The sequence below is a fragment of the Gorilla gorilla genome, chromosome 18 (assembly GCF_029281585.2).
Source record: "Gorilla gorilla gorilla isolate KB3781 chromosome 18, NHGRI_mGorGor1-v2.1_pri, whole genome shotgun sequence".
Taxonomy (NCBI): domain Eukaryota; kingdom Metazoa; phylum Chordata; class Mammalia; order Primates; family Hominidae; genus Gorilla; species Gorilla gorilla.
In genome coordinates, this window is record NC_073242.2 from 114,528,879 (window position 1) to 114,546,018 (window position 17,140).

At 52.4% G+C, this 17,140-nt stretch overlaps 1 protein-coding gene across 1 annotated transcript in view; it reads right to left on the reverse strand.

The window, feature by feature from the left end:
• SLC38A8 (solute carrier family 38 member 8) overlaps positions 1-17,140 on the reverse strand; it is a 32,721-nt gene that overhangs the window by 10,889 nt on the left and 4,692 nt on the right. The window contains exons 3-7 of the mRNA XM_031002955.3: positions 15,745-15,943; positions 12,876-13,017; positions 11,504-11,605; positions 9,074-9,131; positions 2,321-2,435 (exon numbers count right to left, since the gene is read on the reverse strand). Of these exons, the coding sequence (XP_030858815.2) occupies positions 2,321-2,435; positions 9,074-9,131; positions 11,504-11,605; positions 12,876-13,017; positions 15,745-15,943 (616 nt within the window). The remainder of the gene's footprint in view (positions 1-2,320; positions 2,436-9,073; positions 9,132-11,503; positions 11,606-12,875; positions 13,018-15,744; positions 15,944-17,140) is intronic.

Sequence of the window (17,140 nt, forward strand, 5' to 3'; positions counted from 1 at the left end):
TGAAATCTGGGTGGAAGCTGCCAAGCTTCTGTAGCTCTCGCTATCTGCCAGCCTGCAGAATTAGCACCGCATGGATCCTGCCAAGGTTTACCACTTACACCTTCTGGGCCTGCGGCATGAGCCAGATCAGGGGCCACTTGACCCAAAGCTGGTGCAGCGAGGAACTCTGTGCCAGGGTCCCAGGAGCAGAGACGTGAGGGCACGTAGGATAGCCTGTGGAAGCACCCTGGGTCTGTCCCCAAAACCATCCTGCCCTTGAGGCCTCTGAGCCTGTGATGGGAGGGGCAGCCTCTAAGATATCTGAAATGCCTTCAGGGTCTTTCTTCCATTCTCTAGATAATCCTTTCTCTCCATATTAATCTCCTTAGCAAAAGGTCACAGGGCCACAACCTTGGTTTCCTATCCAGAACACGCGCTGCACTCTACACGGCCAGGCTGAAAGAGTTCCAGATCTTGCTGCTTTGGTTCTCTTTTGATGATCAATTTCATCTTCAAGTCATTTTTTGCCTGTTCCAGCATAACGTGAGCAGCTAAGAGTAGCCATGCAGCATCCTGAATGCTCTGCTACTTGGATATCTCTTCCACCAGATACCCTAGTTCATTCTTTTTTGCCGGCAGGGGAGGGATGACAGAGTCTCATTCTTGTTGCCCAGGCTGGAGTGCAATGGCGTGATCTCAGCTCACTGCAACTTCCACCTCCCAGGTTCAAGTGATACTCCTGCCTCAACTTCCCAAGCAGCTGGGATTACAGGTGCACTGCCACCATGCTCGCCTAATTTTTTGTATTTTTAATAGAAATGCGGTTTTACCATGTTGCACAGGCTGGTCTCAAAATCCTGACCTCAAGTGATCCACCTGCCTCGGCCTCCCAAAGTGCTGCGATGACAGGAGTGAGCCACAGCACCTGGCCAGTTCATCCCTTTCAAGTTCAGCCTTCCACAAAACCCTCAGGCATGGACACGGTTCAGCCAAGTTATTTGCCAGCTTCTAACTGGTTTGTCCTTTACTCCAGCTTCCAAAACCTTGTTCCTCAGTTCCGTCTGAAACCTCCTCAGAATAGCCTTTACTATCCATATTTCCATGACTAACTAGAGTATCTAAGAAGTTCCAAATGTTCCCTAGTCTTGCCTCTAAGCCCTCACCAGAATCTAGGCTTATTCTAGCCTGCTCCTCCAAATTCTTCCAGCCTGCACTCATTGCCCAGCTCCAAAGCCGCTTCCACGTTCCAGGTAGTCAATCATCAACACCCCACTCTTGATACCAATTTTCTGTCTTAGCCCATTTTTTGTTGGTTACAACAGAATGCCTGAAATTGAGTAATTTATAAAGAAGGGAAATTTTTTTACAGTTACGGAGATTGAGAAGTCCAGGATCAAGAGGCTACATCTGGGGAGAGCCTTCTTGCTGGAGGGGACTTTGCAGAGCCCTGAAGTGGCGCGCAGAGTGTCACATGGCAAGGGGGCTGAGCGTGTGAGCCCAGGTCTCTCTTCTTCTTCTTATAAAGCCACCAGCCCCACTCCCATGATAACCTATTAATCCACTAATCCATGAATAGATTAATCCATTCTTGAGGGCAGAGGCCTCATGCCCCAATCCCCTCTTGAAGGCCCCACCTCTCAATGCTACCACATCAGGGATTAAATTTCAACATGAGTTTTAAAGAGGATAAATATTCAAACCATAACACACAGGAGTCCAAGGCTGCCTGACAGATTCACTGCAGCCCAAGAGCTTCCTAGATTGGAGGACACGTTGGTGAATGAAAAAAGACTGGCGTCAAGTGGCCAACCAGAAGCCAGCCGTGCCAGGGACCTGGGACTGTCCTTCCAATGCACTGTACGATCCTGCGTGTCACAGCCCCTCTCTGAGCCACACTTTCATCACCTTTGAAGACCCTCTGCCTCCCACACACAGTTTGTGAGCACCTGAGTCCACTGCACCCACAAACGTTTTGTAAACCCCACCCAGATGTTACAGTGTAATGACGGACAGCAGTCAATGTCCTTTGAACAGCAGGCAGCAGGGCTGGGGTGTGGTGTGTAAGAGCAGGGGCTTTGGAGACGGCTAGGCTGGAGTTCAGGTCTCAGCTTTGCACATCTAGTTGTGAAACCTCGAACAAGTTCTGGAGGGCACCTGAGCCTCAGCTTCCTCATCTATGAAATGAGGCCTTTTCCTATGGACACTAAGGATTAAATAAGATGCTCCAAACACTGAGTATTGAGCCCAGCACGTGGTAAAGTCTCTAGAGAGATACTCGCTGTTACTCTTGTTTCTACTGTCACTCCCCACCCTCTGCAGGGGTGCCTGGGAAGGGCCTTACCCGTCAGTGAATAGATGAGGCAGCAGGCCAGCAAGGACAGCACAGAGACCAGGGCCCAGTGGGAGAGGCTCCGTTTGCGCATGCTGCAGTAGATGGAGACGGCAGCTTCGTGACACTGTAAGACAGAGGGCGGCTCAGCAGGACGCTGGCTTCCACTGGAACAGGCGACGTGAAAAAAAACTCATATCCAAAAGGTGGGAAATGTGAGATATGATGAGGTTTCTCTTGAAATAGCCTGATCAATCCTTTATTCTTTAATTCATAGTACACCCCCAACCCCTTTTCCCTTTTTTTCTTCCTTTCTGCCTTTGTTACATGCCGAAACACGCCACAGTACCAGGCATTATCCATACAAGCTCACATTCCTTTCCTTATTTTTAAAAAAACTAGCTCTCTAGCTCATTACAAACACCCACTTCCCCTTTCCCCTCTCTCCCTTACCTGCCCACCTTATCTAAAAAAAAGTTCAACTGAGGCTAGTTTACATTGTGCGGCCCAACCCCAGCCAGTGGGAAAAGAGTACAGGAGCAGGACTTGCATCAGGAATAAAGGCTCTTGTACTCCTTTGTTCGGGTGTACTCTGACCAAGAAAAAGCACCCCTCTGCACAAAAGTAAAATTACTTTGCTAAGAATCCTTTCAGTGTTCCATTTTCTTAAGATTTTGAGCGTTATTCCCAACAGAACCCACATGCCCACCAAGAGCAGAGGGCGTAAGTAAATGGCAGGATACTAACACACAGAGCATGACGTGGCTCTGACAAAGAACCATGCACCTCAACGCAGACGAATCTCAGTCAGAACAATGAACACCACAAGAAGCCACATAGGGGCCGGGCACGGTGGCTCGCACCTGTCATCCCAGCACTTTGGGAGGCCGAAGGGGGCAGATCACTTGAGGTCAGGAGTTTGAGACCAGCCTGGCCAACATGGCAAAATTCCATCTCTACTTAAAATACAAAAATTAGCCGGGCATGGTGATGAGCACCTGTAATCCCAGCTACTCAGGAAGCTGAGGCAGGTGAATCACTGGAATTCGGGAGGCGGAGGTTGCAGTGAGCCAAGATCCTGCCACTGCACTCCAGCCTGAAAGACACAGTGACACTGTGTCTCAAAAGAAAAACAAGCCGGGCAGCAGAGAACGTTTCCGTTAATGGATGCGAAGTCCAAGTTACAAGATAAACAATTCTACACCAGGGTTTCTCAGCCTTAACACGATTGATGTCTGGTGTGGGTTAACTCCTGGCAGCCGCCCTGTGTGTTTGGGGTGGGGGTGTTGTGCAGTGTCCCTGGCCGGGACCTACTACATGCCAGTAGCAGCCCCCCTCCCCCAAGTTGTGACAACCCAAAATGTCTCCAGACATGGTCAAATGTTCCCTGGGGGTATAACCAACCCACGCAAACCCCACTCTGTGGTGCCAGAAGGCAGGATGGTGGTTTGGGTAGGGTGGGTGCTACTGACCAGAAAAGGTCATGAAGGGGTTCCCGGGGGCTTGACCATGTCACGTGGGTGCACACATACTTAGAATCTACATACTGTATATGTGACACGCCATATTAGGGTAAGCATTTTTTTTTTGGTAGAGATGAGTTCTTACTACATTGCCCAGGCTGGTCTCAAACTCCTGAGTTCAAGCGACCCTCCTGCTTTGGCCTCCCTAAGTGCTGAGATTACAAGCACGAGCCACCATGCCCAAGTGGGATAAGAATTTTAAACGCAGGAGGGAGCAGTAGCTCACGCCTGTAATCCCAGCACTTTGGGAGGCCAAGGCGTGTGGATCACCTGAGGTCTGGAGTTCGAGACCAGCCTGGCCAACATGGTGAAACTCCGCCTTTACTAAAAGTATAAAAATTAGTCAGGTGTGGTGGCAAGCACCTGTAATCCCAGTTACTTGGGAGGCTAAGGCAGGAGAGTCGCTCAAGCCTGGGAGGCAGAGTCTCGCTCTGTCACCCAGAATGGAGTGAAGTGGCGTGAACTTGGCTCGCCGCAACCTCCGCCTCCTGGGCTCAAGCGACTCTCCTGCCTCAGCCTTCCGAGTAGCTGGGATTACAGGCACACCCAGCTAATTTTTTATATTTTTGGTAGAGACAGGGTTTCACCATGTTGTCCAGGCTGGTCTCATACTCCTGACCTCAAGTGATCCTCCCACCTCGGCCTCGCAAAGTGCTGGGATTACAGGCCTGAGCCACCAAGCCCAGTGCAAGAATTTTTTTAACGCAAAACATACACAGTCAATGCCAAGAGCCCATGAGTCACGTGAATTCACTTCCCTGGGTGGGTCGTGGACATTGGTGATTCATGAACAGCCAAGAGAATACTGATGTACAGCCAGGGCTGGGCAGGGAGGCTCTGCTCTGTCCAGACACACTGGGCGGGGATGCTGCTCTTTCCAGACACACTGGTGGGTTCAGGGTTCTTCCCAGGCTCCTGGGGCTGGTTCCCACCATCACACCCACTCTCTCACTCCTGGTCAAAACCAAACGTGCCAAGGCCTCATTCCTGCCCGCCCAGTAGGGACCCTACACAGGGAGCTCAGATCAGCTGGGTCTTCCCTCCGCGCCTCAGGGCCTTTGCCACTGCTGGTCCCTCTGGCCGTATTTTCTTCTAGTCCAGCCAGCTCCTCTGCACCCTCCTGGGGAGCCCTCCCGAGTGGGCTGGTTTCCTCTCTCACACAGCCCGTGTCCTCAACATGAGCAGGCTTTTCAGTTTGTCTACTCAGCGCCTCTCAACCACACGACAACAACGACCAAGTCTGCCTTGCTCAGGGCTCTGAGCTTGGGCCAGGATCGGAGCCTGCACCGAGCTGAATAAATACTACAGGGCTTACCCACCTACCCACTCCGCGAACCCACCCAGCAGCCACCAGGCCTCCCTCCACCCAGCCCCGCTCTGTCACTCATGAGTCTTACTCGGTTCAAGTGAGCCAAGCCAAGGAAACAAGCCCAGCACAGCTGTCCTCCCACCCCCAGGACACATTCTGGAAATATAGGAGGGCACAGTGGCCTCCTCCCTCTGGCTTCCAGCCCCAGTTGAGCACACCCCTTCCGCTGACGCGCTGACCTCAGGCACCGCGCACCCCTGCTTTCTGGCCCCAGGTTTCCTGATCTACAGGAGGGCTCTGCCAGCAGGGAGGACTCAACACCTCTGGGACTCTGCGGATCAACCCCTCTGCCTCCTGCACCCCCGCAGCACTTGTGGGGCTCACCCCACACACTCAGGTCAGCCCTGTGGTCCTGGAGCCCCAGTGCTCACAATGGGGACCTCCGTGACGTCCCTTTCCTGTTCCTAAAGGAGCACCAGCACCTCAGCCCCATCGCAGACTCTGACTTCAGGGCACGGCAGATGCCCCGAGGTGGGGAGTCCCCGAACTGCAGCTCTGCGTATAGGGCCACAGCTGAGTCCAATATAAGGGAGAAGACAGTTAGTAGTGCCAGACAGGCTGGTGGGCAGGAGGGTGCCTCCTTTTCTCCCTGTTTGACTCCGCAGTTGGGTTTCCACTGGTGTTTTGTTTTGTTTTGTTTTTTTGAGACAGAGTCTCGCTCCGTCGCCCAGGCTGGAGTACAGTTGCATGATCTTGGCTCACTGCAACCTCCACATCCTGGGTTCAAGGGATTCTGATTCAGCCTCCCAAGTAGCTGGGATTACAGGCCCGCACCACCATGCCCGGCTAATTTTTGTATTTTTAGTAAAGATGCAGTTTCACCATGTTGGCCAGGCTGGTCTTGAACTCCTGACCTCAGGTGATCCACCCGCCTCGGCCTCTTAAATTCCTGGGGTTACAGGCATGAGCCACCGTGCCCAGCCTCTACTGGTTTTATAAGGGGAAGCAGAGCAGGCCTGCTGAGGGCAGGCAGTACCCAGGAGGTGGTGGCAGTATGCAGTTGCTCGGTGATAGAAGGAGACAGGAAGACGACACAGTGGCCAAAAAGTGGACCCCACCCAGATGCCCATCAAAGGACAGGGGATAAAGCGCAGCTTATCCACACAATGGAATATTATTTGACCACAGATAGGGTGGCTACAACATGGATGAATCTCACCAACACGGCGGGGGAGGGAAGCCTGTCGTAAAAGGCCACAATAGGATTCCATTCCTAGGAGATGGCCATGGTAGGCAAATCCAGACAGACAGGAAGTACAAGAGCTGCGGGCAGGGGTGGAGAATGGAGAGCGACTGACGGCGATGGGTTTCTTCTAGGGGCAACAAAAAGGTTCTCAATTGACTGTGGTGATGGTTGCACAGCTCTGACTGTACTAAAATCCACTGCATTGTACACTTCAGAAGGGTGAATGGCATGGTATATGCATCCTATCTCAATAAAGATATTTTTTAAAACCACAAAACCAGCCAGGCACAGTGGCTCACGCCTGTAATCCCAGCACTTTGGGAGGCTGAGGTGGGCAGATCAAAATGTTAAGAGATCAAGACCAGCCTGGCCAACGTGTTGAAACCTCGTCTCTACTAAAAATACAAAAATTAGCTGGGCGTGGTGACAGGTGCCTGTAATCCCAGCTACTCAAGAGGCTGAGACAGGAGAATCGCTTGAACCCAGGAGGCGGAGGCTGCAGTGAGCCAAGATCACACCACTGCACTCCAGCCTGGGCGACAGAGCAATAGTCTGTCACAAAAGCAAAAAAAAAACAAAAACAAAAAACACTAGAAGTCCTGGTGTAACCGCATTGGCTGGGAGTGGACACAACCCCTCTGCTCCTGAGGCCCCTCTCACTGACTGGACAAGCCTGGGGCGGGGGTGCCCCATTGCCAAATGTGTTTCGGCGGGGATGCTGTGTTTGAGTCAGGTCAGAGTTCCTGGTGACAGTATGTGACTGTCCCTTTCCTGCAGCCCTCTCCAGCCTTACCCCCTTTTCCCAGCACCTTCAGTTACATTTATTCTCCCCCGCTTCAGATCCTGGCAGCCCCCACCTCTAGCCTGAGCCCCCACTCCCACTCCTTCAATTCCTATCCTTCCCCGCTCTTCATCTCGGCATCCCGTGTCCCTGGAAACGCAGCCCAGGCCTCGTTGCTAGGAGAATCCGGTGAGGGCTGGAGGCAAAGGTGAGGGGCACCCCTTGCAAGCATCGGGGAGGCGGCCCCAGCGTGGGTCTGCTGCACCATATGGCGCTTGGGCACAGAGAGGGGTTGTTAAACTCAGTCCAGACAAACAGTTGACAGCAAAATCAGCTCTTCAGATCTTTCAAAATATTGGGCGTGCAGGAAGCAATGTGAGAAATCCACAGAAGTGGCTTGCTGAGGCCCTGAAGCAGCACGCCGACTGATTATGAGGAAGAGAAATGGAAATGTTTCAGTATTTTTTTTTTTTTTCCTAAAAAGGGTTCTCAAAGAAAAGGCAAGATGAAGAACAGAAGCAGAGCTCACTGATGGTCAAGGGAAGAGACGAGCTCAATGGCTACAAAGCTGAGATCCGGTGGTAAACCCTGGACACATCTCCCTGTGGACTTGATTTTACTTTGGAATGGTTTTGTTGGTGCTGGTGGTAGGCGGTGGATAGGTGGTCGTTTTTAGGATATCGAGGCAAATCTTCCCAAAAATAAGCAACGTGGCCAGGCACGGTGGCTCACGCCTATAATCCTAGCACTCTGGGAGGCCGAGGAGGGCAGATCGCTTGAGGTCAGGAGTTCAAGACCAGCCTGGCCAACATAGTGAAACTCCCTCTGTACTAAAAATACCAAAAAAATTAGCCAGGCATGGTGGTGCACACCTGTAGTCCCAGCTACTCAGGAGGCTTGAACCCAGGAGGCGGAGTGCAATGAGCTGAGATCCACTACACTCCAGCCTGGGCAACAAGAATGAGACTCCAACTCAAAAAAAGAAAAAAAAAAAAGAAAGAAATGGAAGAGCTGTGTCTGCTTCCACCTGCTAGGAGGGCTGGGGGAACCCATGACAGCCCAGAAGCAGAGGACTGAGCCCAGGCCCGCCACCTCCCCTGCCCCCCCTCCCCCGCCACCTTCCCCCCAGCACTCTGGGGGGAGTGCCACAAAGCCCTCTGCAGGTCTCCCTCCAGCTGTGCCTGGGGCCCGCTCACATCGGTGGCCCACCTATGCTATCCGACCTGTGCTGTCCTCTCTACCTGGGGTGCGCTTCCAGTCACCTGGCTGCTGCCCATACATCCTTCAAGATCCCTTTCAAACCCCACTACTTTGAGCGGACACCTCTGACTCTGCCCCTCTGCCAGGATTCTACACATATAGCCCCGTCCTCCCTCCCATGACATTCTATTAAAAATTCTGTATTTCTGCCCCCTTCCCCTCTCTAATCAGCTCCCTGTACACCTTCCAGCTCCTCTACCCTGTATCCCTCAGGAGGCAGGATCTTTCCTGCCCAAGGCCCTGGGCAGAGTCCACCTGGGTAAAACTATCCTGCCAGAGTTAGGTGGGCAGCTTAGGCCTCAGGTCTGATTGCAGTCCTGTGGGAGTTCTGCAGAGGAAGGGACAGGTCCCGGGTCCCCACACTCTAAGCAAAACCTAAAAAACATGGTGCTGCTTTTGGCCATCAGTGGGGGCTGGATTCCCAAGTTCAAGGCAATTCCCACTTCTCTGAGCCCAGACACCAACCCACCCTCATGGCCTCGAATGACAGCCTGGGAACCACAGGTGGGCGGCACAGAGACCACTGTATCCTAGGAGAAGTCCTCAGACGCCTCCCTGACAGAGAAACCAAGGTTTCCCAAGGGAGCAGAGAGTCACCCACAGCCTCTGCAAACGCCACAGGCTTCAACACAGATGCTAAAATTACCTGAAACCCGAAGCAGATGGTGGGGAAGACACTGAACACAGAGGTCCAGGAGGCAGGGCTGTAAACAGACAAGAACAGGAGTTTATTAAAGAAGGGTCACACCCGGAACAACCTGCGGCTGCAATGGTGAATTTTAAAGGATGCTGGGAAAATGTAACAGAGCATGGCTGCAAGATGTATTTTTAATGACTGTGTCCGTGACCAGGATTTTGGAAATGGAAAAGGATGCTGGCTAAATGCTGCACTTTCTAAATACGTCTTTGCTGACATTTGGTAACATGACATTTTACATGTGGGCAGAATTTGGGCAGGGAAACCGCAATAGGAACTCCCAACTTCCCTCTTGAAGGCTGCTGGCTCCCAGTGCGGTTTGGTAATTGGCAGGGGCGGGGGCACCCAGAGCATCCACCCAGTGATCCCAAATAGCACAAGGATGGTTTGAGCTCTGTCCAAGCCACCTAAAAGGACAGAGGTCTGCATGGGGAGAACCTCCAGGTCCAGCCTCTTGGGATCCCCACCTGGCTCACAGCTTCCTTTGACAGGCTTTGCAGGTGTAATTATTGAAAGTAAGATGAAGTCATGGTGGATTAGGGTGAGCCTGAATCCAATGCCTGCTGCCCTTATTGCAAGGGAAAACAGAGAGAACATGGTGTGAGGATGAAGGCCAAGACCCAGTGATCCGTCTATCAGCCAAGGAACACAGATCGCCGCGGCCCCCAGACGCAGGAAGAGGCAGGAAAGATCTGCCCCTGGAGTCTTCGGAGGGAGCATGGCCTGACCACGCTTTGATTCTGGACTTCCAGGCACCAGAAGTGAGAGAAATTTCTGTTATTTTAAGCCACCGAGTATGCGGTCACTTGTCACAGCAGCCCTCGGACACTCACATATCCTAACTCATCACCTCCTGTTTTTACCAGGGCCTCCTCATCCCCTCGACCTGCCTGTGCTAGAGTACCACCGGCTCAGTGTACAGATCTCAGCACTCATAGCCTTCAGTGCCATGTCTGGGCCAACGTCAGCCACGTTTCTCCTGCCAGCCCGGACCTCTCTCTCTGAACTTCAGACACACAGACCTGCCCAGCTGCTTGACTTCCCTCTTAGATGTCTCCAGGTTGGCTCTACCTTGACTGTTCCAGGCTGAGCTGCTCCCAGGGACCCGCCCTGCTCAGTCCTCTCTAATCCAGGAAACAGCATCTCCATCCTTCCCATTGTTCAAGCTGAGAGCTCCAAGTTACCTTGACTTTCTTCTCTCTCTTAATCACCTTCCAACCCACCAGCAGCACTGGCCACAGAATTCACAGGGCCAGGTGCAGGAGGAATATGCGGGGATCCTTGTTGGACAATGATTAAGGATTTTAAGACAGCGACATCAGAAGGGTACACTGAGCATGGGGCCTGGGTGATTGTAGGGGTCGCACACCCACGAGCCAGCCCTGCCACTGGGAAATCCGATCTCAAGCATATCCAGTCTGACTATGCCTCATTGACTATACCTCTGAAGCCACCAGGTCTGGGACCTGGGATCTAGGCAGAGGCCTCCCACTTGGTGTCTGTTGCTGCCCCTAGCTCCCAAGGACCACAGAACAGAATAAAAAGTATGAGCCTTTTTATTAATTTTTTTTTTTTTGAGACAGAGTCTTGCTCTGTTGCCCAGGCTGGAGTGCAGTGGTATCATCTCAGCTCACTGCAACCTCTGCCTCCCGGTTCAAGCAATTCTCCTGCCTCAGCCTCCTGAATAGCTGGGATTACAGGTGCCCACCATCACACCTGCCTAATTTTGTATTTTTAGGTAGAGACAGGGTTTCACCATGTTGGCAAGGTTGGTTTTGAACTCCTGACCTCAAGTGATCCACCTGCCTCAGCCTCCCAAAGTGCTGGGATCACAAGAGCCACCACACCCTACCTAGAGTGACCCTTTCTAAAAACCGATCCTGTCACATCCCTGCTGTACTCAAAACACTGCCAAGTCGCCCAACTCATCCAGAGCAAAACCAAACTCCTCGCCGTGGCTCTGAATCCCTGTACGACATCCCCGCCCATGCTCTCTGCCCTTGTTCCAGCTGGCTTGGCCACACCGGCCTCCTCACTGTTCCCCTGCCCTGGTACATGCAGCTGGCTGGCTGCCAGACTCTGTACCTCCACACTGTGGGGACAAGTCTGCAATATCCTATGACCCCTAGGCCGCTGCAGCCTTTGGCGGTTCTGCGTCCCTTGGCCTGTCCCGGTCATCGCTAGCCACGGCCAGGTCCCTGCAGCAGAAGGAGAGTGGCCCTCCCTTGCCTTCACCGCATCAGAGACAGAAAGAACTGGAAGGAAGGAGCCCAGGCTCTGCAGTGAGCCACGAGAGGCTCCTCCTCCAAGACTCCCCTCACAGACTCCCCTGCCGTGCCTCCCTGCAGGGGCTGCCGGAAGCTGTTCCCTCAGACTTACCTCAGTGAAGGATGGGACTCACGCACGAGGCCCTGGGGCCAGAGGTAGTACTGCACGGTGATGACCAGGGCCAGGTAACAGGCAGCCAGAGTGCCTAGGATGCTAACACAGTGACCGTGTGAGGGGCTGCGCAGTGGGTGACATGTGCGATTGATGCACGGGGACAGTAGTGGGATCTGAATCCCAGCTCCGCCCTTGACAATGAGGTGCTGGCCACGCTGTCCACCTCTGCCTCACCGTCCTCATCCGTACAGGGGGCATGTGGGGCAGGGCTGCTATGGGGTCAAGGGGTCAGATGTAGAGTTGTTTTGTTGTTGTTGTTTTGTTGTTGTTGTTTTTTGAGACGGAGTCTCGCTCTGTTGCCCAGGCTGGAGCGCAGTGGCGCAATCTTGGCTCACTGCAAACTCTGCCTCCCGGGTTCAAGCAATTCTCCTGCCTCGGCCTCCCGAGTAGCTGGGATTACAAGTGTCCACCACCACGCCTGGCTAATTTTTGTACTTTTAGTAGAGACAGGGTTTCACCATGTTGGTCAGGCTGGGTTCGAACTGCTGACCTCGTGATCTGCCTGCCTTGGCCTCCCAAAGTGCTGGAATTACAGGTGTGACGCCCAGCCCAAATGCGTAGAATTCTTAATGGCACCCGGCGCCCTTGGAGATGGCAGCTGTAATATTCTTTCCTTCCCACCAGCAAAAGCTAATCAGCCACTCAGCCTGATGCCTAAGGCAGGACGCCAGCAGGCTCGCTCACACTTGAGAGGGGACAGGCCCCCCCTGGCTTGGTCTGAGTGGCACGAGAGCCTTGCAGGGCAGAGGCCTGAGGGAGGCTCGGGTTTGCTGCCTGCTGTTTCTATACAATGTCTATTGTTCATACACAACAGGGAAAAGGCAGGCAGCAGAGGGAGATGGATACTGTTGCCAAGCTTTATTTCTTCATAAGTATACAGACCCTTAGCCACAAAAAAACAACCTCTGTGTGTGTGCACACATGTGCGTGCATGGGCACGGGGGCATGCGGGGGTGGGGGTGCATGTGTGGGTGGGTGTGCATGGGTGGATGTGGGTAGGAGGGTGTTCATGTGTGGGTGTGGGTGGGTGGGTGTTGTGGGGAGGCGTCTCTGTCTCTCTGCAGCCATGTGCAAAAAATCCAACAATGAAATAAACTGAGTAGCACTGACGTTACAGGTTTTTCTTCTTTAGGCTCATCTGTGTTTTGCATCATGCATATATTTTACTTGTATAATTTTTTTTTTGTTTTCCCCTTCTCCAAATGTGAAGGCCAATTCCCCAGCTCCTCTGACCCCAGATGGACAGAAACCCTGACACAAACACTCAGCAAGGCGGGGGCCCCCACCGGGCAGCATCCCCAGCCCTTACCTTGTGTATTTCTGGAAAGCGATCTCCCGCGGGGCAGACAGGGGCAGGATGACCAGCACGGAGAGCAGGGGCAGGGTGAAGCGCTGGTCTGCGTACCACGGCTGCGGGGCGGGCGGGGTGCCAGACAGGAGGGAGTCACACACTGCCAGAGACACGGGGAGAGTTGAGCCACAGAGTACAAATGCTGTGGGTTCTCAGCTCCCACCTGGCCCTTCAACCCTGGCTGGGGTTGGACATCCACCCTCAGTCAGCCCCAGGAGCCCAGGGATCAGATGACAAGTGAGATGGAGACAGGTCACGTGCCCCACGCAGGAACAAACCCTGACACACGAATTCATTCAACAAACATTCGCTGGGCTCCTTCCCCAAGCCCAGCACTGCTCTAAGGCCCAAGATGAGGCGATGACCAGACAAAATGGGCACAGTGTCTCATTTGCCACACATTGCTGGACAAAGCCATCCAGGCACACCTAATTCAAAGGCAAGGGACACAAGCCCCACTAACCGCTCCATGGAAAGAACACCAAAGAATGTGGGGCCATTTTTATTCTGCCACAGTGGGATGAATGATTTGGAACCCATCTAAGAGGCAAGACAGATGGGGGAGGGGAAAGCACAGGAGAGTGGGAGGGTGATTGGAGGTGGGAGCCACTGGGAACCACCTGGGTGGGTGAGGTGGCCCCTGCAACCACTGGAGATGGGAGGCCAAGGAGCTTGAGATGTCTTCACTCCTTCGGTGGGTTGTTGGCCCTAAGGTGTCTTAAGTGCTTCTTTGTTCTCACTCAACAAGGGGAGCCATGTGAAAAAATGAATGCATGTGAGAATAGCTCAAGTGTACGAAATGATGAAGGGGAAAGTTCCAAAAGCAGGTGGTCACAGCAGCATCCACGTGGGAGGGCCGAGATGCCAAGGGACGGCACATGCCCCAGGACTGCACCGAGATCGTGGGTGAGTTTTAGACCTCCAGGTGGCGTGGGATGGGGCAGGCCCTTCGTCTGCATCTGGACCTCCCATAGCCAGGATCCTCGGGGCCAACAGCAGGACTGTACCAGCTCCTTCCTAAACCCAGCGTTCCCGGGTGCTTGAGATCTTTGGCACCAAAGACATGGTCAATTGTACCTCGTGCCATGACTCCCCCAAGCACTCCAACCTCTATCTAGCACTCCCTTCTCAGAAGCTTGGCCTTCCCTACAGAGAGGCATCCCCAAATATCTAACCAGATATACACAAGAATGCTCTCTCCACCACAATCAATCAACCCAGACCTGGGGTGGTCCGTATCCTCATCCGTCCTCTGACTAGTCAGGGGGCTCCGCTCCCAGTGAGGCTCAGAATCCTTCTTAACACAGCAGCACTACCAGTTCAGTGGAGTTGAAACTGCAGACGAACTCTACTTGCCACTGTGGGGGAGCAGGACGTTTTTGTGCCCACTTACCCATTAAGAGGTTCAGATACGCCAATCTCACTTCTTTTTGGTATAAGGTCGTGTTTACCCAAGACACAGCAGCCTTCAATCTCAATACCCCCCAGTCAGGGGCCTTTTGCTTCATGGGTCAAGAGACACACAGAACACACACAAGGCAAAATGGTAGACTAAATTTCACCCTATCAACAATCACATTCCAGTTAAAAGTCTAAACATTCCAATCGGAAGTCTCAGACTGTCAAGTTGGATAAAAAAGAAAGACCCGACCATATGCTGCCTGCAAGAAATGCATTTTAAAATCCCAAGCCATTCTCAGGCTGGTGTTGCAAAAAGGACATATAAACACATTTAAAAAAAAAAATCCAAGTCATAGTTAGATTCTAAGTCAAAGAATGAGAAGAGAACTTCTATACAAACACTAGTCTTAAGGATGCTAGAGTGGCTCTATTAATGGTAGAGAAGACAGATTTAATGCCAGAGATAAAGAATACTTCATAATAAAAGGATATACCTAGAGTTTCAAAGACTATGAAGCATGAAGCTTGACAGAATAGGCTAATCTGCAACCGCAGCTGGCGATTTTAACATCCTTTAACATCCTTCTCTTAGGAATAGAATAACTAGACCTAAAGATTAATATGGTTGCAATGACGATCTGAACACAGCTGTTGACTGCCTTGACCTAATGGACATTACCAGCACACTGTACCCAGAAACTGCAGAGTACACATTCTCTGAAGAGCACACAAAATGTTCTCCAAGACAGACCATGTGCTGGACTACAGAGCCAGTCTCAGTGGATCTCAAAAGACAGAAATGATACAGACTCCCTGACCATGATGCAAATTAAGGTCGAAACCGTGAAGGAATCTAAAAAACTTCCCAATAATTGGCAATTAAACACCACAATTCTAAACATCTCACGAGTCAAAGAAACCACAGTGAAAATGAGCGAATATTTTAAATTTTCCATTCATGAGAAATGAGTCCAATGAAAATGAAAATAGGACATATGAAAATTGGTAAGATGCAGCTAAAGCAGCGCTTAGAGGGAAAGTCTTAGTCGGGAACTCGAGGCCAAGGTTGGTGAGGGCTCAGAGCCACAGCCATCCCAAAGCTAAAGGTGTTACTGGTTCTCTCTCAGAAGGAGCTGCTTGCTGTTGGCTCCATTTGCTCATCTGTGAAACGAGTTATCTCCACTGGATATCCTAATTGCAGCCACAACCTCTCTCATGCACTTGAGTGCCCATGACTGTCACCCACCTGGTGATTATCCATTCGGAGCCTCCCTTCCCTACCATGTTAGGAACAAGAGTGTGGTTGCAGCCTCTGCTGTCCCTCAGGGCCCAGGCCAGGGCCCCACGTCCTGCTCAACTGGAAACTCCAAGAGGTCATTAGAGGTCCAGCACCCTGGGCCACCCCGAGTCCCATGAAGGTACTTACGCTTCTCCAGCTGGTCCCCGATCACCCTAAGGAAGGCCACGGAGATCATGAGCAGGTTGAGGAGGAAGCAGGCCTCACACAGCTTCCCAATGGCAGGGCCACACAGCCCCCTGACCACACCCTGGTAGGTGGCCTGGCCACTGACAGCAGCAGCATAGCCCAGGATGACCAGCCCGCTGATCAGGAAGACCAAGGAGACCTGTGGAGCAGAAGAAGGACCTGGAACTGGGGTGTGCCCACAGCCCACCCACCCCGAGCCAGCCACCCCTCGGGCACACTCTCCACATGGCTTCTCATCCACAGAGGCCAGGACTGCTGCCAGCATGGGGTTGGCAGTCTACCAGCTATGTCACTGCACACACACCCACCCCACCCCACCTATCCTGAAACCAGAGCTGCAGTGCAGGCTGATTCTGGCAGGCTCACTGGCTCTAGGCTGTGAACCTGGGAATCTGACACCATCCTGCCCCAGTGGGATAAATGAGACATCAGAAACCCAGAGTTTAAGTTACTCTCCTGAAATCGCCTGGGCTGTGGGTGGAGAGGCAGTAGGTGTGGTGGCTTGGAACCCGAGGTGGAGCGGGCACAGCCGGGCTCAGGTTCTAACCACCACTCACCTGCTGTGTGGCATGAAGCAGGATCGCAACCTCTGCTTTTCCATCTGTGAAATGGGGGGCGGCACCGCCCCCTTGCAGGGGTGCTATGACACGTCAGGACGGAACAAGGTCTGTGACATACTTGGCTCAGCATGTGAGTGCTCAAGAAATGGTGTTCCGGCTAGGCACAGTGGCTCATGCCTGTAATCCCAGCACTTCTGGAGACCAACGTAGGCGGATCACCTGAGGTCAGGAGTTTGAGACCAGCCTGGCCAACATGGAGAAACCCTGTCCCTACTAAAAATACAAAAATTAGCCAAGCATGGTGGCAGGTGCCTATAGTCCCAGCTACTCATGAGGCTGAGGCAGCAAAATCTCTTGAACCTGGGAGGCGGAGGTTGCAGTGAGCCAGAATTGTACCTCTGTACTCCAGCCTGGGGGATACAGAGAGACTGCCTCAAAAAAAAAAAAAAAAAAAAAAAAAGAGAGAGAGAGAAAAGAAAAGATCCCTCTATTTCAGCTTAATTTTGTTTTTTTTTTGGAGACGGAGTCTAGCTCTGTCACCCAGGCTGGAGTGCCATGGCACGACCTCGGCTCATTGCAACCTCCAGCTGCTAGGTCCAAACAATTCTCCTGCCTCAACCTCCCGAGTATCTGGGACTACAGGCACACACCACCACACCCAGCTAATTGTTTTTTGTATTTTTAAATCTTTTTCCAAAATGTATTATAAAAAATTTTCAGGCCAGGTGCTATGGCTCACGCCTGTAATCCCAGCACTTCGGGAGGCCAAGGCGGGA